The 27,069-nt window shown below is 41.9% G+C and overlaps 2 protein-coding genes across 4 annotated transcripts; one reads left to right on the forward strand and one right to left on the reverse strand.

Moving 5' to 3' along the window:
* Positions 1 to 459: 459 nt before the first annotated feature.
* On the reverse strand, positions 460 to 5,580 carry cpt2 (carnitine palmitoyltransferase 2). 2 transcript variants are annotated; one of them, XM_031785693.1, is made up of 9 exons: positions 5,374 to 5,580; positions 5,135 to 5,269; positions 4,726 to 4,806; positions 4,526 to 4,632; positions 3,223 to 3,484; positions 2,662 to 2,998; positions 2,109 to 2,519; positions 1,651 to 1,945; positions 460 to 1,503 (listed from the first exon to the last, which is right to left on the reverse strand). In XM_031785693.1, the coding sequence occupies exons 2-9, from the start codon at positions 5,158 to 5,160 to the stop codon at positions 1,175 to 1,177; spliced, it is 1,848 nt and encodes a 615-aa protein (XP_031641553.1). In that variant the 5' UTR covers positions 5,161 to 5,269; positions 5,374 to 5,580; the 3' UTR covers positions 460 to 1,174. The 2 variants fall into 2 exon arrangements, with proteins under 2 accessions (XP_031641553.1, XP_020355050.1); XM_020499461.2 differs by having other exon boundaries at positions 5,135 to 5,554.
* Positions 5,578 to 26,638, forward strand: LOC109902810 (non-specific lipid-transfer protein-like). 2 transcript variants are annotated; one of them, XM_020499462.2, is made up of 5 exons: positions 5,578 to 5,669; positions 10,661 to 10,760; positions 17,158 to 17,287; positions 17,549 to 17,628; positions 25,605 to 26,630. In XM_020499462.2, the coding sequence occupies exons 1-5, from the start codon at positions 5,626 to 5,628 to the stop codon at positions 25,698 to 25,700; spliced, it is 450 nt and encodes a 149-aa protein (XP_020355051.1). In that variant the 5' UTR covers positions 5,578 to 5,625; the 3' UTR covers positions 25,701 to 26,630. The 2 variants fall into 2 exon arrangements, with proteins under 2 accessions (XP_020355051.1, XP_020355052.1); XM_020499463.2 differs by lacking the exon at positions 5,578 to 5,669 and adding an exon at positions 9,554 to 9,963 and having other exon boundaries at positions 25,605 to 26,638.
* Positions 26,639 to 27,069: the final 431 nt, after the last annotated feature.

Raw genomic sequence — 27,069 nt, forward strand, 5'->3', positions numbered from 1 at the left:
TAACTGCCTGTTCAGGGGCAGAATGACAGATTTATACCTTGTCAGCTCGGGGAGTTGAACCTGCAACCTTCCGGTTACTAGTCCAACGCTCTAACCACTAGGTTACCCTGCCGTTGTTAAATACAGTTGAGCAAAATATATTAATTCGTCATTCCAGGTCACATTTAGTTTGAGTTCTTTACACTACTTCAGTAAAGCTGTGTGAGAAACATCCAGTGAACATTCCATAAGGCACAAAAGGAAAGGATTTTCCTGCGTTTTATATTTCCACATCGAAGTTGGAATAATACGGTGAAAATAATGCAAGCGCTGTTTGAAAAGACTGGATTTCAGCCTGTTGGTGGGATGGAGTTTTGACCTTCCATGGTAACATCCAATGCGGTCATTTGATTAATGGACCACACATTTTCCATTATCCCCACCCCTTGAAGACAGTCCTAGTAAAATGATTTCTTAAGCTGTTATTTTTGACCATTTCTTTATTAAAACGATCACAGGTACTTGTTACCTAGAAAGGATTTGATATTGGAGATAACAGCTGCGTTGGACCTTTAATAGCAAAGATCTTAGGTAAAACATTTTACATCACAAAGCAACATGGATATCTGTAAATTGTCATACAATCCTTTGACAAGGCTTGCTACAGCAATGAAAAATGAAGTGCTACTCTGAATATCAATATTACTGGATTTAATTTCCCTATCAAACTGGCCTTTACATGAGGACATTCATTCAAAAGCACTGGCCTTTATCAGTAAAGGTGGTTTAGTGCTCTTGGGAAGGGTTGCAATGCTAGTTAGAAAAGGAAGAAACATTGGATCAAACAAACACCTGAAGCTTTCATTGTTTTTGTCTTCATGACACGAGTGTATTTCATATTTCCTTGTGCATTATGAATCTGTGTAGTCAGTTAGCTATTTGACAGTATAGGAATATGACTTCTACTGAACCATGCAGAGCTTGTTTGATATTCCCTCTTTATTAACCTATACCAGTACTTCCAACCCACACTACGCCTCAGGAAATGTGCCTTTTAAATCCGACATTCATCTCACTGTACTATACAACCGCAGTCGAAATCATCCGAACTACAACAAATTTAGAACTCGATGTCAATGCCTGACGGTGAAAATTCAGCTGAAGTGGAAGTTAGGATTTGCTGTAAAACTTTTCTTTAGCTGAGAGGCTTTCCTTCCAGAACAGAGAAAATGTCCTCCAGAGACTTATGAACACACTGCAGGAACTCATGAACATTACGCTCTGGGTAACTAGACACATTGCAGCCGATCCACTCATCATGGACACCGTAGCCCACCCCAAATCCATCGGGCACCACAGGGGCAAAGCCTCCCAGGTTAACAGCAGGGCTGGTGAGGGTGCTGGTGGAGAGGATGTTGTGGTTGATGGCGGCGTAGGCTGGGTCCTGGTACAGGCTGTGTAGGGCTTGGCCCTTTGAGTTGGCCAAGTACTTCATGGCAAACAGATGCCGGTCAAAGCCTTGGGCTTGTGGGGGAAACATTCAGAAAAACACAAGAATGTAATATTTGAAATGACTGATCAAATTTGAGACCATAAAAACATTTCACTCAACTACAGTCTATTCAACTCAATGATAAAATATCATATAATCTAGAAATAAAGTGGACTGACCCATAGCTGCCTCTTTGGTGAGCTGCCCGTGATATTTGGAGCATTTGCTGAGCATGCCTATCAGTTGCTCAACGCTGTGTTTTCCTGGCTGTTGCACGAAGGCCTGAGCACAGCGCTGTGTGTGTATTGTAGCAGGCCGGATGGTCTCTGTACGACCATGTCTGAATGCTGCGGTGCTGCAGGACTCGTATGTGGCCACCGTCTGCCCATACTGCCTCAGGAATCCCATCTGGAACGCTAGCTGAGCAATGGCATCCGGACTCAGCTTCTTCTTCTTCAACTGCTCCTTCCCGCCCTTAGATAGATGGATGATAACTTTTAATCCAAGGGAAAATGTATTTGTCAGCAGCAGCAATATATCCAAAACATACAAAGGACAGGGGGTGACAGCAACAATAAACATCAAAGTGCAAAATGGTTGCAACAATGTTCAGGTTCAGTGCAAACCATCCATTCACCTTCATGAACTGCATGGCGTCTATGGTGAGCTTGGATACAGCTGTGTGGAAGTTCTCTTTGGCCTTGATGACCCCGTTCTCCAGCTCTGCGTCTAGGTTGAACTGGAGTCTCCTCACGGCTGAGGCTGAGTCCACAGCTGCAGGCTGAGAGCCAGGGTTCACCAGTGGGTTCTCCGTAGAATCCTTGAACACCTCGTTCTGGAAGCGGAGAACAGCCACGCCGTCGCCCCACGAGTGCTCGAAGTTGATGGCGGCATTTCCGCATTTAGCCATGATGATACTGAAGGACTTGTCATACCAGCGGTTGGTGCCGTCCCCGTGCAGCATGTTGTGGGAGATGTGGATGTGGTCGTTCATGCTCTCGTCGTCCAGGCACAGACAGAAGAGGGCACTGTCCACCAGACCAAGCACCTGAATTGAATATATATATTTTTTGAAAAAATATTACATTAACAGCAAGCATTAGATCCCAGAAGACAATTTGAAAAAAATTATTTCCAAAGTGGTCCTTAATGGTAAAAGACAAGCATTTGAAGGATATCAAAATATTCACCTCTCCGTTGCCAGTGGCCAGGAGCTTCTCCCTCAGCCGGGCCCATGTGTCCCTGTTCTCGCTGGTCAGCAGCCCCAGGGGGTGGGCCGCAGCCGGGGTCGGGTCCGACAGGATGTGCTTCAGGTGGGCCTGGATCTCCGCTGGCTTAACCAGGTTCCCATCGCGGTCCATCACGTCAAACACGTACATGTTGCCTCCCCTCATAACTAGTAGGTGGCGTCCTTTTGGGTCGGTGAAGAGCTCATCTTTCCCTTGCTTGGGGATGCGGGTCGCATTGAAGAGGCGGAAGTACTGAGACATGTCCAGAGGGTAGGCATTCACCATGAAGGCTCCATACCTGGAAATCAAATAACATCAAGAATGTAACCATTTCTGAACCATTTTGTAATGTATGTTTGGATTAGTTATGTACTGTATTTTCTTGGTCTCCTTTTAAACTTATTGTAAAGCCCATCTAGAAACTGATGCTGTATAATAGTGTAAGCTAAAGCATGATGGTGCATCTTGCTGTTGATGATTCAATGTGAACAAGGTTTTAATTTTATCTGTACATTTCATTACCAGGACAGGGAGGAGGGGACCCAGCGGATGAGTTTCTTGAAGCTGTCCGTGTCGCTCTTAGCTGGGTTCAGGTGGAACACCTCGGGTTCCAGGAGTCCAGCGCGGAGAGTCTTCATGAAGCGCACAGCGGAGGCCACCATGTTGGTTGCTCGCACTAGCTGGTTGTTGTACTCAGTCTTGGGGTCCGGGTTGAAGGACATAAAGGGGTTGAAGTTCAGCACTACGGAGTCCCGCGCTGACAGGTACATGTCAAACCATGGGGCTAGGAGGAGGATGCGATGACTAGTTAAAATAGGAAGGCCCTAAAAATTGCCAAAGACTCCAGCCACCCTAGTCATACTGCACGGCAAGTGGTACTGGAGCGCCAAGTCTAGGTCCAAAAGGCTCCTTAACAGCATCTACCCCCAAGCCATAAGTCACTTTACCCCTACCTACATGATCATATTACCTCGACTAATCTGTACCCCCGCACATTGACTCGGTACCGGTAACCTCTGTTAATATAGCCTTGTTATTGTTATTTAGCGTAAGTTTTTTCCCCAACTTTATTTAGTAAATATTTTTCTTAACTGAATTGTTGGTTAAGGGCTTGTAAGTAAGCAATTCAAGGTAAGGTCTACAACTGTTGTGTTTGGCAGCGGTGAAAAAAAGTACCCAATTGTCATACTTGAGTAAAAGTAAAGATATCTTAATAGAAAATGACTCAAGTAAAAGTCACCCAGTAAAATACTACTTGAGTAAGTCTAAATATACTTAAGTCTCGAATGTAAATGTAATTGCAAAAATATACTTATGTATCAAAAGTAAAAGTATAAATAATTTCAAATTACTTATATTAAGCAAACCAGACGGCACAGTTTAATTATATTTAAAAAAAATGGATATCCAGGGGCACAGAAACACACAATTTACAAATAAAGCATTTATGTTTAGTGAGTCTGCCAGATCAGAGGCAGTAGGGTAGACCAGGGATGTTCTCTTGATAAGGGCGTGAATTTGACAATTTTCCCGTAGAGTACTTTAGGGTGTCAGGGAAAATACATGGAGTAAAAAGTACATTATTTTCTTTAGGAATGGTGTGAAGTAAAAGTTATCAAAAATATAAATAGCAGATACCCTCCAAAAACGACTTAAGTAGTACTTGAAAGTATTTTTACTTCAGTAGTTTACACAACTGGTATTTTGGCGCATGTGACAAATACAATTTGATTAGAAAATACAGGGTTCTATGTACGAACAATGGTTATTTCAAAGTTACATAGGTTAATATTGTGAGGTTTCTGTTAAAATGGGAAAATCATACCCGATATGTAACTGGTGTGCTTGTTCTGCTTGTCTTGCGCTACCAGCTCCTCATGAATTTGTTTCCCCACTCCATTCTCAAAGTCACGGGCCAGTTTCTCTGTGGTACTGAAAACATATTGAATGTGTGGGTGACAAATCATTTACAAGGCACCACCTCAAGTGTTAAGTGTGAGTAACTGGAAGGTGACTGGTGCTTACCTGAACTGGTCGTCATCTAGAAGAGGCCGCTGAGCAGCCAGATACCTTTTGATTGTATCCTCCAGTTTTGGAACTGGTAGCCTGTAGAATTTTGCATTGTTATTGTATCTGAAATAAATGCGTAACTACGGCAGTGCATGGTACATATTTACAAACAGCTCCCTCCAGTGGCTATCCTGTATCTCATTCGGATCTATATGCACTTTCACCTACATTCCCTTTCGTGCCATGAACAGTCACCTACTTACAGATTTAGAACTGGTTTTTAGCAAACTTGATATATTTCAGGGAAAATATATTATTGTCTAAGGTGTGATACTAACAACGATTGACAAGGCATTAGGAGGAGTTATGAAGTAACTAAATAACCAAAACATGCTATAAATGAAATTCACATTTGTTTACATACCTGGGTAAACTCTTCTGGTAGTGCATTGTAGGCACGATGCTTTTATGCAGGTACTCTCTATCTTCGCTGCTGTAGCTTCGTTTGTTTGTCAGTGCTGTAGACGTGCTTCTCAGAGGCTTCAGATTCCCAGGTTTTCTGAGTGTGGCACAAAACTGCATGGTGAGCAAATTCGCCATGTCTACTAGTAAAATAATTTCCTATTCTCACAGAAAGGGAAGGATCGGATAGAGAGAACTTGCAGTGCTAAGTGCTGTATAATTTCCTTGATTACAAGCGTAATCAATCAATGAATGAGTTAGCTCTCCCGACTGCCCAGTAGATACGTCCTTCTTCTAAAGCTTCCCCTCTTGCTGCCTAGTAGGATGACAATAGAGACAGACAGAAATACATTGACAAGAATTTGTAACAGCGGAAGGAGGAAGTGTTTTACAGGATATTGACACCTTGTGGTACGTCAGCGGGGGAACATTACCCACTATAGTTTGTTTCCTATGGCGCACTGCAGACCTCTGTTTACATTTACTGTACAGACAAAGTAAGTTTCGTATACATGATTAATCTCACACACAACATAATGATAAATAGTGTACATGTTTGCTACTCAAGGTGATGTTTTCCTCATAATAATATGTTTTTATTTTTAAAATTCGGGGTTATTGTAGATCTTTGCCTGACCACAATGTGACAAATAGAAAGGGTTCAAGCAAATGTTTTTTATGACTATTTTCTGAAACGAAAATAGACAAAAGTTCAGTTTTAGTACAATATTTATACTATACCAGCAGAGGGCAGCATACGCTTGATCGTTGAATAGTTTGGTTTGGCCACAGCAAGCGTTCGCTCAATGCTGTGCTGCTGTGCTCCCCCTATCTAAAACAACAGACTATCACTCGCAGCAGTAAGCAGTCGGCAGTAGCAAAACATTGTCTGGCTTACCTCGGCGTGGAAAACTGTTAGCCTATCATTTCTGTTGGGCGAGAGAGTAATCAAGCCAGCTTGAGTTTGACGCTCTGCCTTAAATCCCACCTGCCCCCAGCAGCAGCCAATGCATCCATCAATTTCGCCTCCCTGGATCCATCCCTCACCCTAGCTCCCTGCCCTAAGAGTGTGACTGTTCATAGCCCCCATTAGACTGATGCGATTTTCTGCTGTTATGTTTGCCTCCATTCTGCAGATTACAAACGGGTCGACCCGGCCTGGCCTGTGCATAAACAGCAGTCATTTGCTAACACCCCTGCCCCCACGTCCTCTCACATAGCCTCTCGATCCCAACACTCTTAGAAAAAAGGTGCTCTGCAGAAATATATAGAGTTCTTTAGTTTATTCCCACAGGATTCCTATTTGATTCAGCCATGCCTCATTGCCCTTCCAACATTTCCTAATCTTCCACCCCTTCTAATGCGACTAACCCCGATGTCTTTTTCCCCTGCCCCGCTACAACATTTCTCCCTATAGGCAGTCAACTGAGTCTGAAGTGCTAAAGGATCTCTTTAAATTTGACCCCCAAAAACCATCTGGCGACTCCGGGATGCTGGCCTTCTAGGCAGAGTTGCAATGAAAAAGCCATATCTCAGACTGGCCAATAAGAAGAAAGGATTAAGATGGGCAAAAGAACACAGACACTGCTCTGAGAGGAACACTGCCTAGAAGGCCAGCATCTCAGTCGCCTCTTCACTGTTGACGTTGAGACTGGTGTTTTGCGGGTACTATTTAATGAAGCTGCCAGTTGAGGACTTGTGAGCTGTCTGTTTCTCAAACTAGACACTCGAATGTACTTGTCCTCTTGCTCAGTTGTGCACCGGGTCCTCCCACTCCTCTTTTTATTCGGTTAGGGCCAGTTTGCTCTGTTCTCTGAAGGGAGTAGTACACAGCTTTGTACAAGATCTTCAGTCTCTTGGCAATTTCTTGCATGGAATAGCCTTCATTTCTCAGAATATGAATAGACTGACGAGTGTCAGAAGAAAGATATTTGTTTCTGGCCATTTTGAACCTGTAATCAAACCCACAAATGCGGATGCTCCAGATACTCAACTAGTCTAAAGAAGGCCCGTTTTATTGCTTCTTTAAATCAGGACAACAGTTTTCAGCTGTGCTAACATAATTGCAAAAGTTTTTTTTAATGATCAATTAGCCTTTTAAAATGATAAACTTTGATTAGCTAACATAACGTGCCATTGGAAAACAGGAGTCATAGTTGCTGATAATGTGCCTCTGTACGCATATGTAGATATTCCATTTAAAATCAGCCGTTTCGAGCTACTATAGTCATTTACAACATTAACAATGTCTACACTGTATTTCTGATACATTTTATGTTATTTTAATGGATAAAACATTTGCTTTTCCCTCAAAAACAAGGACATTTCTAAGTGACCCCAAACATTTGAACGGTAGTGTATATAAATATAGGACAATACACATCACGACTAGAGACAACACAACACTACATAAAGAGAGACCTAAGACAACAACATATCAAGGCAGCAACACATGGCAACACAGCATGGTAGCAAAACAACATGACAACAACATGGTAGCAACACAACATGGTAGCAGCACAAAACATGGTACAAACATTATTGGGCACAGACAACAGCACAAGGGAAAGAAGGCAGAGACAACAATACATCACGCAAATCAGCCACAACTCAGTAAGAGTGCCCATGATTGAGTTTTTGAATGAAGAGTTTGAGATAAAACTGTTCAGTTTGAATGTTTTTTGCAGCTCGTTCCAGTCGTTAGCTGTAGCGAACTGAAAAGATGAGTGACCCAGGGATGTGTGTGCTTTGGGGACCTTTAACAGAATGTGACAGGCAGAACGGGTGTTGTATTTGGAGGATGAGGGCTGCAGTAGATATCTCAGAGAGTGGGGAGTGAGGCCTAAGAGTTTTTAAAATTTGTATAAATAAGCATAAACCAGTGGGTCTTGTGACGGGTATGCAGAGATTATAGAGTGCTGTGGTGTGTCCTATAAGGAGCATTGGTGGCAAATCTGATGGCCGAATTGTAAAGAACATCTAGCCGCTCAAGAGCACCCTTACCTGCCAATCTATAAATTATGTCTCCGTAATCTAGCATGGGTAGGATGGTCATCTGAATCAGGGTTAGTTTGGCAGCTGGGGTGAAAGAGGAGCGATTACGATAGAGGAAACCAAGTATAGATTTGACCTTAGCCTGCAGCTTTGATATGTGCTGAGAGAAAGACAGTGTACTGTCTAGCCATACTCCCAAGTACTTGTATGAGGAGGATTGAGCCTTGGGGTACTCCCTTGGTGACAGGCAATGGCTGAGACAGCAGATTTTCTGACTTTATACACTGCACTCTTTGAGAGATGTAGTTATCAAACCAGGCCAAAGACCCCTCAGAGACACAAATACTCCTTAGCCGGCCCACAAGAATGGAATGGTCTACCGTATCAAAAGCTTTGGCCAAGTCAATAAAAATAGTAGCACAACATTGCATAGAACCAAGGGTGACATCATTGAGGACCTTTAAGGTTGCAGTGACACATCCATAACCTAAGCAGAAACCAGATTGCATACCAGAGAGAATACTATTGACATCAAGAAAGCCAGTCAGTTAATTATTGCCAAGTTTTTCCAACACTTTTTATAAACAGGGCAAAATAGAAATAGGCCTATAACAGTTAGGATCAGCTTGATCTCCCCCTTTTTAAATAAAGGACAAACCGTGGCTGCCTTCCAAGCAATGGGAACCTCCCCAGAAAGGAGAGACATGCTTGGCAATGATAGGGGCAGCAACCTTCAAGAAGAAAGGGTCTAAACCATCTGACCCAGATGTTTTTTTGGGGTCAAGTTTCAGGAGCTCCTTTAGCACCTCGGACTCAGTGACTGCCTGCAAGGAGAAACTTTGTTGTAGCAGGGCAGGGGAAAAAGAGGGAGAAGCATCGGGGATAGTCACATCAGAAGGGGTGGGAGAATGTTGATTGAGGACCTCTATGTAATTGAATGTGATTGCTTTTATTAAATGTTTATTTTTGTTTATTGTGCTGAATGATTGTTTTATACACATGTGTATGTTTTAATAGTCTTTTTTTTGTAATGTGTACAGGGCTCTCTTGTGAAATAGAGTTTTAATCTCAATGTGACTCCTTGATTAAATAAAGGTTAAATAAAACAAAAATCGGTGCCTTTTGTAATAAGCACCAATTCAGATACAATATACATTCGTTGTTCAGACACATCACAACAGTGAAATAAATAATGCATCTATCTTAAACATAGCAAGGCGTATCATTGGTTAAATCAGGGGTTTACGCCAGAATAATATTGAACATGTGTGATTTGAATAGCCCAACTTTTGAAATTGTGGATAAAAAATCTTCCTCCAAGAACTGTAGAGTGCTGCACTAAAGATCAAATCATCACCCTCTCTGCTATCGTCATGTAGGGTCTTGCGGAGTAGCATAAAGAAGGAATTTCGGGTAGCTAGCTATAAAGTGGTTTCACAACCATAGAGAATTGTAGAGGCCTCTAGTGGCCAAAAGACGTTTGAGTACGGGCAGCGCCATTTAGGGCTTCCACCATTTTAATGTAGTTAACCGGGTGAGACTTTCAACTTCATTCCCTCTTGGTGGGGTCATCAGGAGGGATCAGCTAATCGTGAAGAAGAAAATGTACTACTTTAAAATGGAGATTGTCAGCGCCATTGAGGCAATGATTTCACAGACGCTATAAAGTCAGATACAAAAAGGAGTCCTCTATCTATCTCTATGTTCACAACAGCAGGCATAGTTGCACACCAGCTGTGTCGGCCTCTGAACAATGGTTGTTTCACATAACAAAATGCGCGAATCGCAGGTTGTAAGGTGAGATACTTGGGGTTAGTAAAGTTATCACAGCCCTTTAATTGCCACTCGTTACCTCGAATTATTCATCTGTTTCGGGTCACCCTTGTGAAATGCAAGGTGTAAAGTTAGCTTGATAGCTAGCTTATTCAAAACAATGACATTACTGTTAGCAGCTAACTTACTGCTGTGCTAACACCTGACTTGTGCAATACTTACCGGAAAATGACACCACCCGAGAAAAATAAAAAACTCTTGCCAACCTGACGTGGATTCAATAGGAATATAATACATCTTAATTCATCCATTTGCTTGCAGGTTATTAATTTTAACGCACTGGAATTACGTTCATCAAATTGCATTTAGATGTAAAAAAAAAAGCTTCAGATAAGTCTAATTATGTAATCAAATCAGAGCCAACAGTTTAAATTTAAATCAGACATGTTTTCTGCTCACTGATAATTAGACTAGTTGAAAGACAACGCCATCATATTGTGACTGAGGCAAGAGCCTTATGAGGACTCTTAGTACGCCTGTGTAATATAGCCCCATCCTATTAGTCTGTTGCCTAGCGTCGTGTTTAAGATTACCATGCTAGTTCTCTTTTCTCCTGCTGAGTAATCCTAATGGTTTTGTTATAGTTGTGCCTCACAGGCTATGTATGGCATGCCTCCTGTTATGCTGTCAATTGTGTGTGGTTTCTCTGTGTGTGTCTCAGCTCTCAGAGGATCCAGTCAGTTAACACCAATGCAGAGCGTACCCTGGAGGGCTTCAAGGCCCATGCAGTCTTCCAGGAGATCAACAAGAAGCTGGAGGAGGTATCTTCATTCATTAATGTGTGCTATCTGTTTCAGGTGTCATGTATTGCAGTTTACGCTACAAACCCACATCCCGTTTTCACATGAAAATGCTGAGACCTCTTTTTGATCCTTTTCACAGAAAAGGTCACAAAAATATTGTGACCTGACCATTTCCTCCACAGTACAGCCATAGAATGAGGGTTCATTTTTTAGCTTGTTTTCAATAAAACATTACAATACGTTCGATTTGGCTGCTGGCGGGCAAGTAGACCCCAAGCTATATGTCATTTTAGAGAATTTGGCAGTACATTCAAATCAAATCAAATTTTATTTGTCACATAAACATGGTTAGCAGATGTTAATGCGAGTGTAGCGAAATGCTTGTGCATCTAGTTCCGACAATGCAGTAAGAACCAACAAGTAATCTAGCTAACAATTCCAAAACTACTACCTTATAGACACAAGTGTAAGGGGATAAAGAATATGTACATAAAGATATATGAGTGAGTGATGGTACAGAGCGGCATAGGCAAGATACAGTAGATGGTATTGAGTGCAGTATATACATATGAGATGAGTATGTAAACAAAGTGGCATAGTTAAAGTGGCTAGTGATACATGTATTACATAAAGATGCAGTAGATATAGAGTACAGTATATACATTTACATATGAGATGAATAATGTAGGGTATGTAAACATTATATTAGGTAGCATTGTTTAAAGTGGCTAGTGATATATTTTACATTTCCCATCAATTCCCATTATTAAAGTGGCTGGAGTTGAGTCAGTGTGTTGGCAGCAGCCACTCAATGTTAGTGGTGGCTGTTTAACAGTGTGATGGCCTTGAGATAGAAGCTGTTTTTCAGTCTCTCGGTCCCAGCTTTGATGCACCTGTACTGACCTCGCCTTCTGGATGATAGCGGGGTGAACAGGCAGTGGCTCGGGTGGTTGTTGTCCTTGATGATCTTTATGGCCTTCCTGTGACATCGGGTGGTGTAGGTGTCCTGGAGGGCAGGTAGTTTGCCCCCGGTGATGCGTTGTGCAGACCTCACTACCCTCTAGAGAGCTTTACGGTTGTGGGCGGAGCAGTTGTCGTACCAGGCGGTGATACAGCCCGACAGGATGCTCTCGATTGTGCATCTGTAGAAGTTTGTGAGTGCTTTTGGTGAGAAGCCGAATTTCTTCAGCCTCCTGAGGTAGAAGAGGCGCTGCTGCGCCTTCTTCACGATGCTGTCTGTGTGGGTGGACCAATTCAGTTTGTCTGTGATGTGTACGCCGAGGAAATTAAAACTTACTACCCTCTCCACTACTGTTCCATCAATGTGGATAGGGGGGTGTTCCCTCTGCTGTTTCCTGAAGTCCACAATCATCTCCTTAGTTTTGTTGACGTTGAGTGTGAGGTTATTTTCCTGACACCACACTCCGAGGGCCCTCACCTCCTCCCTGTAGGCCGTCTCGTCGTTGTTGGTAATCAAGCCTACCACTGTTGTGTCGTCCGCAAACTTGATGATTGAGTTGGAGGCGTGCGTGGCCACGCAGTCGTGGGTGAACAGGGAGTACAGGAGAGGGCTCAGAACACAACCTTGTGTGGCCCCAGTGTTGAGGATCAGCGGGGTGGAAATGTTGTTGCCTACCCTCACCACCTGGGGGCGGCCCGTCAGGAAGACCAGTACCCAGTTGCACAGGGCGGGGTCGAGACCCAGGGTCTCGAGCTTGATGACGAGCTTGGAGGGCACTATGGTGTTAAATGCCGAGCTGTAGTCGATGAACAGCATTCTCACATAGGTATTCCTCTTGTCCAGATGGGTTAGGGCAGTGTGCAGTGTGGTTGAGATTGCATCGTCTGTGGACCTATTTGGGCGGTAAGCAAATTGGAGTGGGTCTAGGGTGTCAGGTAGGGTGGAGGTGATATGGTCCTTGACTAGTCTCTCAAAGCACTTCATGATGACGGAAGTGAGTGCTACGGGGCGGTAGTCGTTTAGCTCAGTTACCTTAGCTTTCTTGGGAACAGGAACAATGGTGGCCAACTGGCCTCACAACCGCAGACCACGTGTAACCACTCTAGCCCAGGACCTCCACATCCGTCTTCTTCACCTGTGGGATCGTTGGAGAAGAAGCAGTGCTGAGGAGTATTTCTGTCTGTAAAAAAAAAAAAATTATCATTCTGATTGGCTGGGCCTGGCTCCCCAGTGAGTGGACCTGGTCCCAAGTGGGTTGGCCAATGCTTTCCCAGGCCCACCCATGGCTGTGCCCCATCCCAGTCATGTGAAATCTGAAGTTAGGGCCAAATTAATTTATTTCAATTGAATGAATTCCTTCTATGAACCATAACTTAGTAAAGTATTTGAAATTGTTGGATGTTGTGTTTATGTTTTTGTTCAATATACATGCTTTTCATGATCAGTAAACATCAATAATCATGTCATTTCACATATGTGAAGGTACCTATCCATTTGACATGTAGTTAGTTAAGCAAACATCATTTAGCTTGCTTCATCAGAGATTACAGAAGATTGCAAAGGAACAGATGATCAGCCAACAGTACCACGGCAAATGCTCCCTTCTGCTGTAAGACAGTCAGAGCCCACAAAAGATGAGAAATGAACCTAAACCACTCATAGTTGTCAGGTGTAGTTCACTTTTATTTTCTATTGCTAATTGTTTCAGATGGACTACATATTTATTCATTGGATGGTTCTCCCATTGATCAGGTTCCCACCTAAAAATATCTGGGCATTTGGATTGACAAAGATAATGTTTAAAAACATATGGATGAGCTAGTTAACAAGATGAGATTTAAAGGGGGCTTCTTTTTTAGAAATTAATCTTGACTCCCTAAATAGCAGGAAGCAGATTGTACACCCAGCATTCCTGCCAGTTCTTGATTATGGTGACACAATTTACCAGATTGCAGCAGAAAGAGACCCTGGTCTCAATGGTGACTCAATGTTTAAATAAAGTTTTTTTTAAAAATTATATATAAAAAAATATACAATTAATGGTGGCCAATATTCAGAGATATCATAAGGCTACCCTCACATATCTGATCATGAAAGACATGCAGTTACTTGCTGTATAACTGATGATCTAAATGTGCGCCATTGATTTGCATAGAATAATCAGAAATGTGTAGGTCTGGCCATGCTCTTTAAGAGGTGATGATATTACAACCAAATAGTTAACATTTATTTAAGTTCCTTGAAAACGGCACTCAGTTGTCAATGGTTTAAGCAGAGCTGTTGGTCTCCTTGCTCACAAGCAGGCAAATCGAACACGCTACACCTTACTGTGACGTTACATTGAAAATGACCTATTGATCCTACATGAAGAAGATGAACCATTTCCGTTCCTATAGACTCTTTCGACTTTGACTGTAGCACACTTGGATTCATTCCTGGAAACAGGCGTTTTCCCTCATCATACAATAACAAGGTTTCCATCCATGTCGGATAAAAAAAATGTAATGACAGGCCTGATGTTGACAAAACACAATACGCTAGACACGGTGGGATATTTTTCTGTCGGTGCAATTAATTATGCGAGAAATGCGTTTATGCACAAATATTGATATAAAAACCTACCGAAGTAAACTTGAAGTCACGTGATGACATGTTGTGTGGTCTTCCCACTACCACTCATCGGGAAAGCATGCAGTTTATTAGGCTACATATAAAATAAGTTATGAACTGCACAGGGTGGTGAAAGTGCAAGGCAATGAGCTTGATGCTCCTTTCCAATAAATATCGAGGGTCTTATTCTGGTGACATGATCTTCGATGCTTGGCTGCCATATGACAAAATAATATTGCTCTTTTGTCCATAATAATCTCATCATGGATGTTATACTTGCGTTCTAGCCAACAGCGCTCTTGGCTAGAACGGAGTGGGCCCACTTGCTATAAAACGCAACATAGAGTTGAAAATGTGATGGAAACCCATTTAACTAGTTATTTTTTTTATTCAGTACATGGGAATTTTCTCACAAAAGGTATTTTTATGTGCACTACATCATCAAGCACAGTCTCAAGCAACAAGTCAATCTGATGGAAACAAATCTCTGGTGGGAAAATGCACATTTTTTTTGCGGATTTTAGAATACTCTCAATCTGTCACCAATTGGATGGAAATCTAGCTCATGATAAGTTGTTATGCTGTTTGAATCAATCAGATAAATGGTTCTGCACTCTAAAGCTGTGTGTTCATTTGCAGCTGCTCTGCTTCTGACCTCACTACTATAAACATCACAAGCTGGATGATGATAGAACTCTCTCTCCCTCTGTCACTCTTTCACTTTTCTCTTTTTCACTTTTCTCTTTTTCTCTTTCTCTCTCTCGCCTTAACTCAGCCTAGCCAGCAGTGAACAGCAGTCTGTTAGGTCCAAAATACACGACTAGATGTCTATTATACATAGAGTACCAGTCAAAGGTTTGGACACACCTACTTATACACATGGAATCAAGTAGTACCTAAAAAAATCTAAATATATTTTATATTTGAGATTCTTCAAAGTAGCCACCCCTTTGCCTTGATAACAGCTTTGCATTCTCTCAACCAGCTTCATGAGGTAGTCATCTGGAATGCTTTTCCAACAGTCTTGAAGGAGTACCCACATATGCTGAGTACTTGTTGGCTGCTTTTCCTTCACTCTGCGGTCCAACTCATCCCAAACCATCTCAATTGGGTCAGGTGATTGTGGAGGCCAAGTCATCTGATGCAACACTCCATCACCCGCCTTGGTCAAATAGCCCTTACACAGCCTGGAGGTGTGTTTTGGGTCGTTGTCATGTTGAGAAAAAATAAATGATTGTCCCGCTAATCGCAAACCAGATGAGATGGCGTATCGCTGCAGAATGCTGTGGTAGCCATGCTGGTTAAGATTGCCTTGAATTCTAAATTTATTACAGACAGTGTCACCAGCACCATCACACCTCCTCCTTCATTCTTCACGGTGGGAACCATACATGCGGAGATCATCCGTTCACCTACTCTGCATCTCACAAAGACACGGGTGTTGTATCCAAAAATCTCAAATTTGGACTCATCAGACCACAGGACTGATTTTCACCGGTCTAATGTCCATTGCTCGTGTTTCTTGGCCCAATCCAGTCTCTTCTTCCTATTGGTGTCCTTTAACAGTGGTTTATTTGTAGCAATTCAACCGTGAAGGCCTGATTCACGCAGTCTCCTCTGAACAGTTGATGTTGAGATGTGTTTGTTAATTGAACTCTGTGAAGCATTTATTTGGCTTGCGATTTCTGAGGCTGGTAACTCTAATGAACAATTCCTCTGCAGCAGAGGTAACTCTGGGTCTTCTTTTCCTGTGGCGGTCCTCATTAGCGCCAGTTTCATCATAGTGCTTGCTGGTTTTTGCAAATGCACTTGAAGAAACGTTCTTGAAATGTTCTGTATTGACTGACCTTCATGTCTTAAAGTAATGATGGATTGTTGTTTTTGTTTGCTTATTTGAGCTGTTCTTGCCATAATATGGACTTGGTCTTTTACCAAATAGGGCTATCTTCTGTGTACCACCCCTACCATGTCACAACACTACTGATTGACTGAAACGCATTAAGAAGGAGAGAAATTCCACAAATTAACTTCTAACAAGGCACACCTGTTAATTGAAATGCATTCCATGTGCTGGTTGAGAGAATGCCAAGAGAGGGCAAAGCTGTCATCAAGGAAATGGTGGCTACTTTGAAAAATATAAAATATATTTAGATTTGTTTAACACTGTTTTTTGGTTACTACATGATTCCATATGTGTTATTTCATAGTTTTGATGTCTTTACTATCATTCTACAATGTAGAAAATAGTAAAGAAATAAAGGAAACCCTTGAATGAGTAGGTGTCAACGTTTGACTGGTACTGTATATAGACCGGATTAAATGTAACTAAACTAGTCTGCAACTCTTTTGACTCTGGATGTGTGACATCATCTCCACTCAAGGAGGTTTTCCTCTGTTGTCCTACTTTTAGATTTTCCATGCTTGTTTAAGTCTGTCTGGCAGCAGTGGTGCGGTGCTCTCTGGTTCCCATTAGGATCTCTCTGTGTTTTGGCATTATGTTATTCCACTGCTATGTATCTGATTATCCACAGAATAATACAATATTACAGGAAAAAAATAATCCTTGTTAAACATGTTCAGAAAATAGTTGTCCAGTAGCCTAATTGATCGTTAATGTAAGAGTAGCATGTCTGTGTTTTCAGTGTGGTTTCAGTGACTGATTTGTTATTTTATTGATTTTATAAAGCACATTGTTTAACTGGATGTGAAATGTTTTGTTTAGGTGAATAAGAAAAATATTTAGTGTCCTTCGTCTTTGGATATGACGATATAAACAGCTTTTGTTATTGATGAACACAGTACTTATTATCCTAATTGTTATGACTACCTTGTATTTCTCTGTAGGATGGGGAGTCATTTGTGAAGAAGATTGGAGGGGTGTTTTCCTTTAAGGTGAAGGATGGTCCGGATGGTCAGGAAGCGACCTGGATAGTGGACGTGAAGAATGGCAAGGGTTGCGTTCACAATGACACAGGTAAGAACAGCAGGGCCGCATCCACAACGACAGGTCAGAATTAGTGGTTTGGTCCACATTGAGAGTGAGAATGTAAATGAGCTGAATTCACAAAGAAACGTTTGGAGGGGAAATATCTAGTTGTATTTTCACAGGCTGTATCATGATTTTTGTGGTTTTCAATGTACAGTATTTTATGATCAATAAACAAGTGTTTTTTTTTCTCTCGTTGTAATTCTCTCTTCCTTCATCTACCCTTCCTCTCCTTTGACCACTTTCTAGCAAAGAAAGCAGACTGCACCATTTCCATGTCAGATGCAGACCTGCTGGCCTTGATGACGGGGAAAATGAACCCACAGACAGTAAGTATTGGCCTTGATTTGAGGGAGTTAATACTCTGTATTTCAGTCAGTCTCATGGTTATAACCTTGCACATGGACCTCACCAGGACCTGACTTTTGGGGCTTTAGCCCAAATGATTTTGGGTCAGCCCCAAAACTTTTGCTCTGCTGCGATGGTGTAAAAAAAGAAAAAAATGGTTGTCAACTGAATGCACCATTTAGTTTGTAGAGCTGTGGTAACGTGAAACTCCCGAAGTTATTCAACCATTATAAACAAGGGTGTAGTGCTGCCGGTGAGCAGCGGAGGGACGTTCTGCCACTTCTCAGAATGGCGTGGTGTCTCTTAAGATCACTTAATGATCAATTCGTATTCTACACAGCAAACCGACTATAATAGCATAGATAATGTCAGGCTACTGTTAGACCAAAAACACCATGTCATTTCTTATGACAATTTAGGATGATTGTGCTGAAATGTTGCTTTTCTTCTCTCGTGTACTCTGAGTCCACCATAGGTCAGTCAATGGTTAATTGTGAAATAAGGTATGCTAGGTAACAAGCTTCACTGATTGACTGACTTCATAGACTCTTGCTATGGGGCCCAGCAGATCTTTTTATCCTGGTCCCAGACCCGTTTGTGCTGTTTGTCATGACAACCACCATATATAGGACTTGGCCGGACAGCAGAAACAGATCTGGGAACAGGTTAAGTCTTCATGGCTCCTTTAGAAGTGGCTTCCTTCTTCCTTGGCCCCCATGCACACCTGTTTGTCCATCCATTAAAGGGACCTGGGGGGGAAAAGGCAAAGGTATTTGTATTTATTATGGATCCCCATTAGTCCCTGCCAAGGCAGCAGCTACTCTTCCTGGGGTCCAGCAAAATGAAGGCAGTTTATACAAGTTTTTAAAATCATTACATTCACAGATTTCACAACACCCTGTGTGCCCTCAGGCCCCTACTCCACCACTACCACATATCAACAGTATCCATGTGTGCGTATGTTATCGTGTGTGTATGCATATGTCTGTGCCTATGTTTGTGTTGCTTCACAGTCCCTGCTGTTCCATAAGGTGTATTTTTATCTGTTTAAAAAATATATAATTTGACTGATTGCATCGATTACTTGATGTGGAATAGAGTTCCATGTAGTCATGGCTCTATGTAGTACTGTGCATAGAACTCCCATAGTCTGTCATCGAGTTGGGGACTGTGAAGAGACCTCTTGTGGGGTATGCATGGGTGTCCGAGCTGTGCGCCAGTAGTTCAAACAGACGGCTCGGTACATTCAACATGTATACCTCTCATAAATACAAGCAGTGATGAAGTCAATCTCTCCTCCACTTTGAGCCAGGAGAGATTGACATGCATATTATTATTAGCTCTCTGTGGACATCCAAGGGCCAGTCGTGCTGCCATGTTCTGAGACAATTGCAATTTTCCTAAGTCCCTTTTTGTGGCACCTGACCACATGACTCAACAGTAGTCCAGGTGTGACAAAACTATGGCCTGTAGGACCTGCCTTGTTGATAGTGTTGTTAAGAAGGCTGAGCATCGCTTTATTATGGACATACTTCTCCACATTCTTAGCTACTGTTAAATTAATATGTTTTGGCCATGACAGTTTACAATCCATGATTACTCTAGGCAGTTTAGTCATCTCAACTTGCTCAATTTCCACATTATTTATTCGAAGATTTAGTTGAGGTTTATGGTTTAGTGAATGTTTTGTCCCAAATACAATACTTTCAGTTTTAGAAATATTTAGGACTAACTTATTCCTTGCAGTCCACTCTGAAACTAACTGCAACTCTTTAAGTGTTGCAGTAATATCAGTCGCTGTAGTAGCTGACATGAATAGTGTTGAGTCATCGCATACAGACACAAAAGAACACCCTCTGTTCTACTGGGTTCCCAGAGGAACAGACAGGGCATTAGTCTCCTGACAAGTGCTCAACTTAAAAGAGCCTATTACCCTTATTGTTTCGGTAATTGGGACATGTTCTGTAATAAAAAAAAATGGGTTCAATATGAGTAAGGCTGCGGTCAACGTCTGGTTAATGTCCGTGTTATTTTACTTTTCATTTGCTCGGCGTGTAGGTATGTGTTATTGAGTGGAATTTCTTTTACCATGTTGTAGTATGCAAACTCAGCTCTTATTTTGTGTTGCCTTGCGCTGTATGTATGGTCAGTTCATAGTGACCTTCATTGTACAATGATGTCATACTTGTTACTATTCTCTATTATTATTTTCCAGAAGGTTGTTTTGACCATGAGTCTATTTCTTCTTCTATGCTCGGTTTATACAAAGCCTCTTTTATAACAGAGGATATGTGTCTTTGGAACTAAGGACACCTTCAAGGCTTCTGTAACCATGTGTCCGTTGAGTTCTGTACTCACTTTAGTTTCTTTTCATACAAATGTAAAGACTCAGTCATGATTTCCATCCTACAAGCGGAATGTGGGGGACAGAGTCACTGTGCCACTGCTGGCTGCCACACATGACACAGTCAGTCCCCAGCCCCCCTTTAAGCCCATCTGGTCTGTAGAGCCTCCTCTTCCTCCTCCTCCTGCTGTCCCACTTTCCACTCTGACATTAATCTCCACTTTAACTCTTTAAACCAGGCAGGAGCACACACTACTGGAGTGAAACGCAGAATCAGGAATCATTTCCATTCGTGTTGTTTTCCAACCAGCTCAAGAATACTTTTCCCTGCTTTGTTGACTGCAGGGGGATTTACTTTCCACAAAATGGAGTCCCCCTGCACTTTGACGAAGGGGCTGCACTTTAACAAAGAATAGTTTGGAGAGATGAATTGTGTGTGCAAGATACAGTTGAAGTCGGAAGTTTAAATACACTTAGGTTGGAGTCATTAAAACTTGTTTTTCAACCACTCCACAAATTTCTTGTTAACAAACTATAGTTTTGGCAAGTCGGTTAGGGCATCTACTTTGTGCATGACACTAGTAATTTTTCAATCAATTGTTTACAGACAGATTATTTCACTTAACTCACTGTGTCGCAATTCCAGTGGGTCAGAAGTTTACATACACTAAGTTGACTGTGCCTTTAAACAGCTTGGAAAATTGGCTTCTAAATGGCTTTAGAAGAATCTGACATCATTTGAGTCAATTGGAGGTGTACCTGTGGATGTATTTCAAGGCCTACCTTCAAACTCAGTGCCTCTTTGCTTGACATCATTGGAAAATCAAAAGAAATCAGCCAAGACCTCAAAGATAATTGCAGACCTCCACAAGTCTGGTTCATCCTTGGGAGCAATTTCCAAATGCTTGAAGGTACCACGTTCATCTGTACAAACAATAGTACGCAAGTATAAACACCATGGGACCACGCAGCCGTCATACCGCTCAGGAAGGAGACGCGTTCTGTCTACTAGAGGTGAAGGTACTTTGGTGGGAAAAGTGCAAATCAATTCCAGAACAACAGCAAAGGACCTTGTGAAGATGCTGGAGGAAACATGTGCAAAGGTATCTATATCCACAGTAAAACTAGTCCCATATCGACATAACCTGAAAGGCCACTCAGCAAGGAAGAAACCACTGCTCCAAAACCGCCATAAAAAAGCCAGACTGGTTTGCAACTGCACATGGAGACAAAGATCGTAGTTGTTTGCGAAATGTCCTCTGGTCTGATGAAACAAAAATAGAACTGTTTGGCCGTATTGACTATCATTATGTTTGGAGGAAAAAGGGGAAGGCTTGCAAGCCAAAGAACACCATCCCAACCGTGAAGCATGGGGGTGGCAGCATCATGTTGTTTGGGTGCTTTGCTGCAGGAGGGACTGGTGCACTTCACAAAATAGGTGACATCATGATGAGGGAAAATTATGTGGATATATTGAAGCAACATCTCAAGACATCAGTCAGGAAGTTAAAGCTTGGTCGCAAATGGGTCTTCCAAATGGACAATGACCCCAAGCATACTTGCAAAGTCAAGGTATTGGAGTGGCCATCACAAAGCCCTGACCTCAAACGCATAGAAAATTTGTGGGCAGAACTGAAAAAGCGTTTGCGAGCAAGGAGGCCTACAAATCTGACTCAGTTACACCCACTCTGTCAGGAGGAATGGGCCAAAATTCACCCAACTTATTGTGGGAAGCTTGTGGAAGCCTACCCGAAACGTTTGACCCAAGTTAAACAATTTAAAGGCAATGCAACCAAATACTAATTTAGTGTATTTAAACTTCTGACCCACTGAGAATGTAATGAAATAATTAATGAAATAATTCTCTCTACTATTATTCTGACATTTCACATTCTTAAAATAAAGTGGTGATGCTAACTGACCTAAGGCAGGACATTTTTATTGGGATTAAATGTCAGGAATTGTGAAAACTGAGTGAAAATGTATTTGGCTAAGGTGTATGTAAACTTCCGACTTCAACTGTATATATTTTTTCTGTGTAGGTCGGGGGAGCTCTACTGAGCTAACATATGGAATTGATTTAAATGTTCATACCCTGGATCATTTGGCTAATTGATTTAGAATATTAGGACCCCTTTAGGTATATCATACAGTACCAGTCAAACGTTTGGACACACCTACACATTCCCGAGTTTTTCTTTATTTTTTACTATTTTCTACATTGTAGAATAATAGTAAAGACATAAAACTATGAAATAATGCAATAGGAATCTTGTAGTAACTAAAAGTGTTAAACAAACCAAAATATATTTTATAATTGAGATTCTTCAATATAGCCACTCTTTGCCTTGACTACAGCGTTGCACTCTCTTGGCCTTCTCTCAACCAGCTTCATGCGGTAGTCACCTGGAATGCATTTCAATTAACAGGTGTGCCTTGTTAAAAGTTCATTTGTGGCATTTCTTTCCTTCTTAATGTGTTTAAGCCAGTCAGTTGTGTAGAGGTGGTATACAGAAGATAGCCCTATTTGGTGATTGACCAAGTCCATATTATCACAAGAACAGCTCAAATAAGCAAAGAGAAACGAGAGTCCCTCATTACTTTAAGACATGAAGGTCAGTCAATCTGGAACATTTCAATAACTTTTGAAAGGTTCTTCAAGTGCAGTCGCAAAAACCATCAAGCGCTATGATGAAACCTGCTCTCATGAGGACCGCCACAGGAAAGGAAGACCCAGAGTTACATCTACTGCAGAGGAATTGTTCATTACTTTAACTTCGATTGTGAAGCATTTATTTGGGCTGCAGAGTTCAAGTAACAGACGTCTCAACAAACTTTTCAGAGACTGCGTGAATCAGGCCTTCATGGTCGAATTGCTGCAAAGAAACCACTGTTAAAGGACACCAATAATAAGAAGAGACATGCGCGGGCCAAGAAACACAAGCAATGGACATTAGACCAATGAAAATATGTCCTTTGGTCTGATGAGTCCAAATTTGAGATTTTTAGTTCCAACCTGCTGTGTCTTTGTGAGACGCAGAGTAGGTGAACGGATGATCTCCGCATGTGTGGTTCCCACCGTGAAGCATGGAGGAGGTGGTGGTGTGGGGGTACTTAACTGGTGACACTGTGATTTATTTAGAATTCAAGGCATACTTAATCAGCATGGCTACTACAGCATTCTGCAGCGATACGCCACCCCATCTGGTTTGCGCTTAGTAGGACTATCATTTGTTTTTCAGCAGGACAATGAACCAAAACACATCTCCAGCCTGTGTAAGGGCTATTTGACCAAGAAGGAGGGTGATGGAGTGCTGCATCAGATGACCTGGCCCCCACAATCACCTCAAGCAAATTGAGATGGTTTGGGATGAGTTGGACCGCAGAGTGAAGGAAAAGCAGCCAACAAGTGCTCAGCATATGTGGGTACTCCTTCAAGACTTTTGGAAAAGCATTCCAGGTAACTACCTCATGAAGCTGGTTGAGATAATGAAAAGGCTGTCATCAAGGCAACGGTTGGCTACTTTGAGGACTCTCAAATATATTTTGATTTGTGTAACACTTTTTTAAATATTTTTTTTGGGTTACTACTAGATTCCATATGTTATATTGATAGATATGTTATCACTATTATTAGTGATACATTAGTGATACTACAATGTAGAAAATAGTACAAATAAAGGAAAACCCTTGAATGAGTAAGTGTGTCTAAAATGTTGACTGGTACTGTATATATATTTGTTTTTTAAGTATTTAAGTTCCCATAGAAATACATTGAATACCACATTCATAAATAGCTAAAAAGACAGTATTAAAATAAATCATAATCTGTAGGAGATATAAGAAAGCTCAGGAAATATCCTTGTTTTTTTGGACACAGTTAACCGCTTATTTTTGTTGCCACAAAACTACCTCCGTATTTCCATTAATTTGTATGAGTTACCATCAGATGAGTCCCGTGCCACTTGTGGGTGAACACCATCGGGTTTGTGAGTCATCTTTCCATTGTGTTCATATTAGTTTGTAAGCCAAACCGTTCGGACTCTACAGACATTTCCGTGAGAAGACCGATTTTTTTTCAGGATGTCTCATGATCTGACAAACACCGCTGTAGCTCGGTCACCTTCCACCGCCGATGCGGAAGGCCGACATAGCTGAACTGTAGTTCTGATTAAAGAAGCAATAAAACTGCCCTTCTTTTGACTAGTTGAGCACCGGGTCCTCCCACTCCTGTTTCTTTTCTGGTTAGAGCCAGTTGGCGCTGTTCTGTGAAGGGTGCATTTACGAGATCGATTTACGAGATCTTCAGTTTCTCAGAACAAGAATAGACTGACGAGTTCCAGAAGAAAGTCCTTTGTTTCTGGCCATTTTGAGCCTGTAATCGAACCCACAAATGCTGATGCTCCAGATACTCAACTACTCTAAAGAAGGCCAGTTTTATTGCTTCTTAAATCAGAACAACCGTTTTCTGCTGTGGTAACATAATTGCAAAAGGGTTTTCTAATGATCAATTAGCCTTTTAAAATGATAAACTTGGATTAGCTAACACAACGTGCCATTGGAAAACAGGAGTCATAGTTGCTGATAATGTGCCTCTGTAAAATGGGCCTCTGTAAAATGGGCCTCTGTAAAAATCAGCCGTTTCCAGCTACAATAGTCATTTGCAACATTAACAATGTCTGCGCTGTATTTATGATACAGGGTCTCCAGGAAATCAGACTGCAAAAAGATAACCAGCCACGTCACGGACACCGACGTCACGCTTCCAGACAAACTAAACACCTTCTTTGTCCGCTTTGAGGATAATATAGTGCCACCGTCGCAGTCCGCTAACAAGGACTGTGGCCTCTCCTTCTCCGTGGCCGATGTAAGACATTTAAACGTGTTAACCCTCGAAAGGCTGCTGGCCCAGACGGCCTCCCTAGCCGTGTCCTAAGAGTATGCATAGACCAGCTGGCTGGTGTGTTTACGCACATATTCAATCGCTCCCTATCCCAGTCTGTCATCCCCACATGCTTCAAGATGGCTACCATTGTTCCTGTACCCAAGAAGGCAAAGATAACTGAACTAAATTACTACTGCCCCGTAGCACTCACTTCTGTCATCATGAAGTGCTTTGAGAGGCTAGTCAAGGATCATATCACCCCGACCTTACCCGCCACCCTAGACCCACTTCAGTTTGCATACCGCCCCAACCGGTCCACAGACGATGCAATCGCCATCACACTGGTTCTTCAACAAATTACTGAGTAAAGGGTCTGAATCCTTATGTAAATGTCATATTTGAGTTTTTTTTATACATTTGCAAAAATGTCTCAACCTTTTTTTGCTTTGTCATTATGGGGTATTGTGTGTGTGTGTATTGATGAGGGGGGAAAAAACTATTTGATCCGTTTTAGAATAAGGATGTAACGTTACAAAATGTGAAAAAGTTAAGGGGTCAGAATACTTTCTGAATGCACTGTATAGTTTTTTTCTGTGCTCGAGGGCAATGGTGTCTAAATGGACCTTTTTTGGAACACATTATTTTTGTCTTAGAGATTTACTGTCAGGGCAAGTTTCTCTCTCTCTCTGTTCTGGTTCTAATGACTGACTCTCTCTTCTGATCCTCAGGCGTTCTTCCAGGGCAAGCTGAAGATCACAGGGAACATGGGAATGGCCATGAAGCTCCAGAGTCTGCAGCTCCAGCCAGGCAAAGCCAAGCTGTGAGGTAGAACCTGGGGTGAGGCAGAGGTTACCGCCCTAGTGCTGGTCTAGGATCAGTGCTTCATATCACAATCCTAACCTTAACCACTAGGGGTTACAACAACAAACCTGGTCCAAGACCTGCACTAAGGGGTAACTTCTACATTTTCTGTAGCTCAACAGCAGCCCCCACCATCCAACTAGTAGTGTGAGGAGGGGGGGGGGGGCGCACTGTAGGAAGAAACGATGGTAGTAGAGATGGAATGATGGATGAAATACTGTTTTCAACATCTACCTCTCTTTCTCTAACCCCCTCTGTCTTTTTCTAATATATTAAGGACCAGAACACATTAGACTACAGATATACCATAGGGGTGTAGTCTACTCTCTCCAACTGTGTAATTTTATATTTATTCAAACTGATTTATTATGACTCACAGAATATGTTTGTATGATGTCATTAATTGAATCATGTCCCTCCTGCGATTTCTGACCTTTTTCCTCTTAAGTTTCATGTGTGTATTGGTAATGGAAATACAATTGCTCTTGACAATTGGGACAGGATGAATCATGTCTTGTATGGTCTCAGAGCTGTGCAACACAGTCATTTCTCCCTATTTAGCCTTTGAGAGATGAATGGATAAAACAGTGAAGTGCCTCTCAGGTGTGGAATATTCCCTGTTGTCATGAACAAGTGTAAAAACATTGATACTGTCTCGTAATATCAGCTTCATAATATCTAAAACAGGACTGAATGGCTGGACCACTGAATGTTACATTTACATTTGAGTCATTTAGCAGACACTCTTATCCAGAGCGACTTACAGTAAGTAGTGAGTGCATACATTTCCCTACTGTGTTACTTTCAGCCATGTTGTTATGACTCTGACCATCTGACCCACTGATGATGCTAAAGTGATTTCTACTAAATAAACTCTCTTACTAATAAACACTGAAATAGGTTTGATTCTCCCTTTTTAGAATTGGTTTACTCCTAGATAGGCATGAAGGGTTGGAGGGGGATAGATAGATAGAGGGAGCTACTGGTTACAAAGTTTCATAATACCAACCAACGGGGACTCTTTTTGGACTACTGCTGACCCCGTTTTCTAGGGACCGAGGGAGGCAGTCTTTCTCTTTTACGGTTCCATGGTCATGGTAGATTTATGTTGAGGAAGGGGTAACCTAATGTAGCAGGAGTAAAATAAACGCCTGAAACTAGATCCCCTACATACTGGTCTTGACGAGAAGGAAAAAAACTGTCAGGGGAGGGTCCTCTTCCACACTGTTCAACCAATCCAGTAAATGTGGAGGAGGAGTTAAGATGGAGTGTCGCCTTGTTAACGTCCAAAACATCCATAGGCTCTTTACATTTCCCCTGAACTGGAATATC

This window comes from Oncorhynchus kisutch, linkage group LG13 (assembly GCF_002021735.2).
Source record: "Oncorhynchus kisutch isolate 150728-3 linkage group LG13, Okis_V2, whole genome shotgun sequence".
Classification (NCBI taxonomy): Eukaryota; Metazoa; Chordata; class Actinopteri; order Salmoniformes; family Salmonidae; genus Oncorhynchus; species Oncorhynchus kisutch.

Excerpts from the sequence above, each read along its gene's own strand:
- LOC109902810 (XM_020499462.2), top strand. The coding sequence starts at position 5,626 with ATGGCGCACTGCAGACCTCTGTTTACATTTACTGTACAGACAAA. Across the intron at positions 10,761-17,157 it reads TCAACAAGAAGCTGGAGGAG|GATGGGGAGTCATTTGTGAA; the intron begins GTATCTTCATTC and ends ATTTCTCTGTAG. Across the intron at positions 17,288-17,548 it reads TTGCGTTCACAATGACACAG|CAAAGAAAGCAGACTGCACC; the intron begins GTAAGAACAGCA and ends ACCACTTTCTAG.
- cpt2 (XM_020499461.2), bottom strand. The coding sequence starts at position 5,310 with ATGGCGAATTTGCTCACCATGCAGTTTTGTGCCACACTCAGAAAACCT. Across the intron at positions 3,485-4,525 it reads GCACACCAGTTACATATCGG|CCCCATGGTTTGACATGTAC; the intron begins GTATGATTTTCC and ends TCCTCCTCCTAG. Across the intron at positions 1,504-1,650 it reads CACCAAAGAGGCAGCTATGG|CCCAAGGCTTTGACCGGCAT; the intron begins GTCAGTCCACTT and ends TTCCCCCACAAG.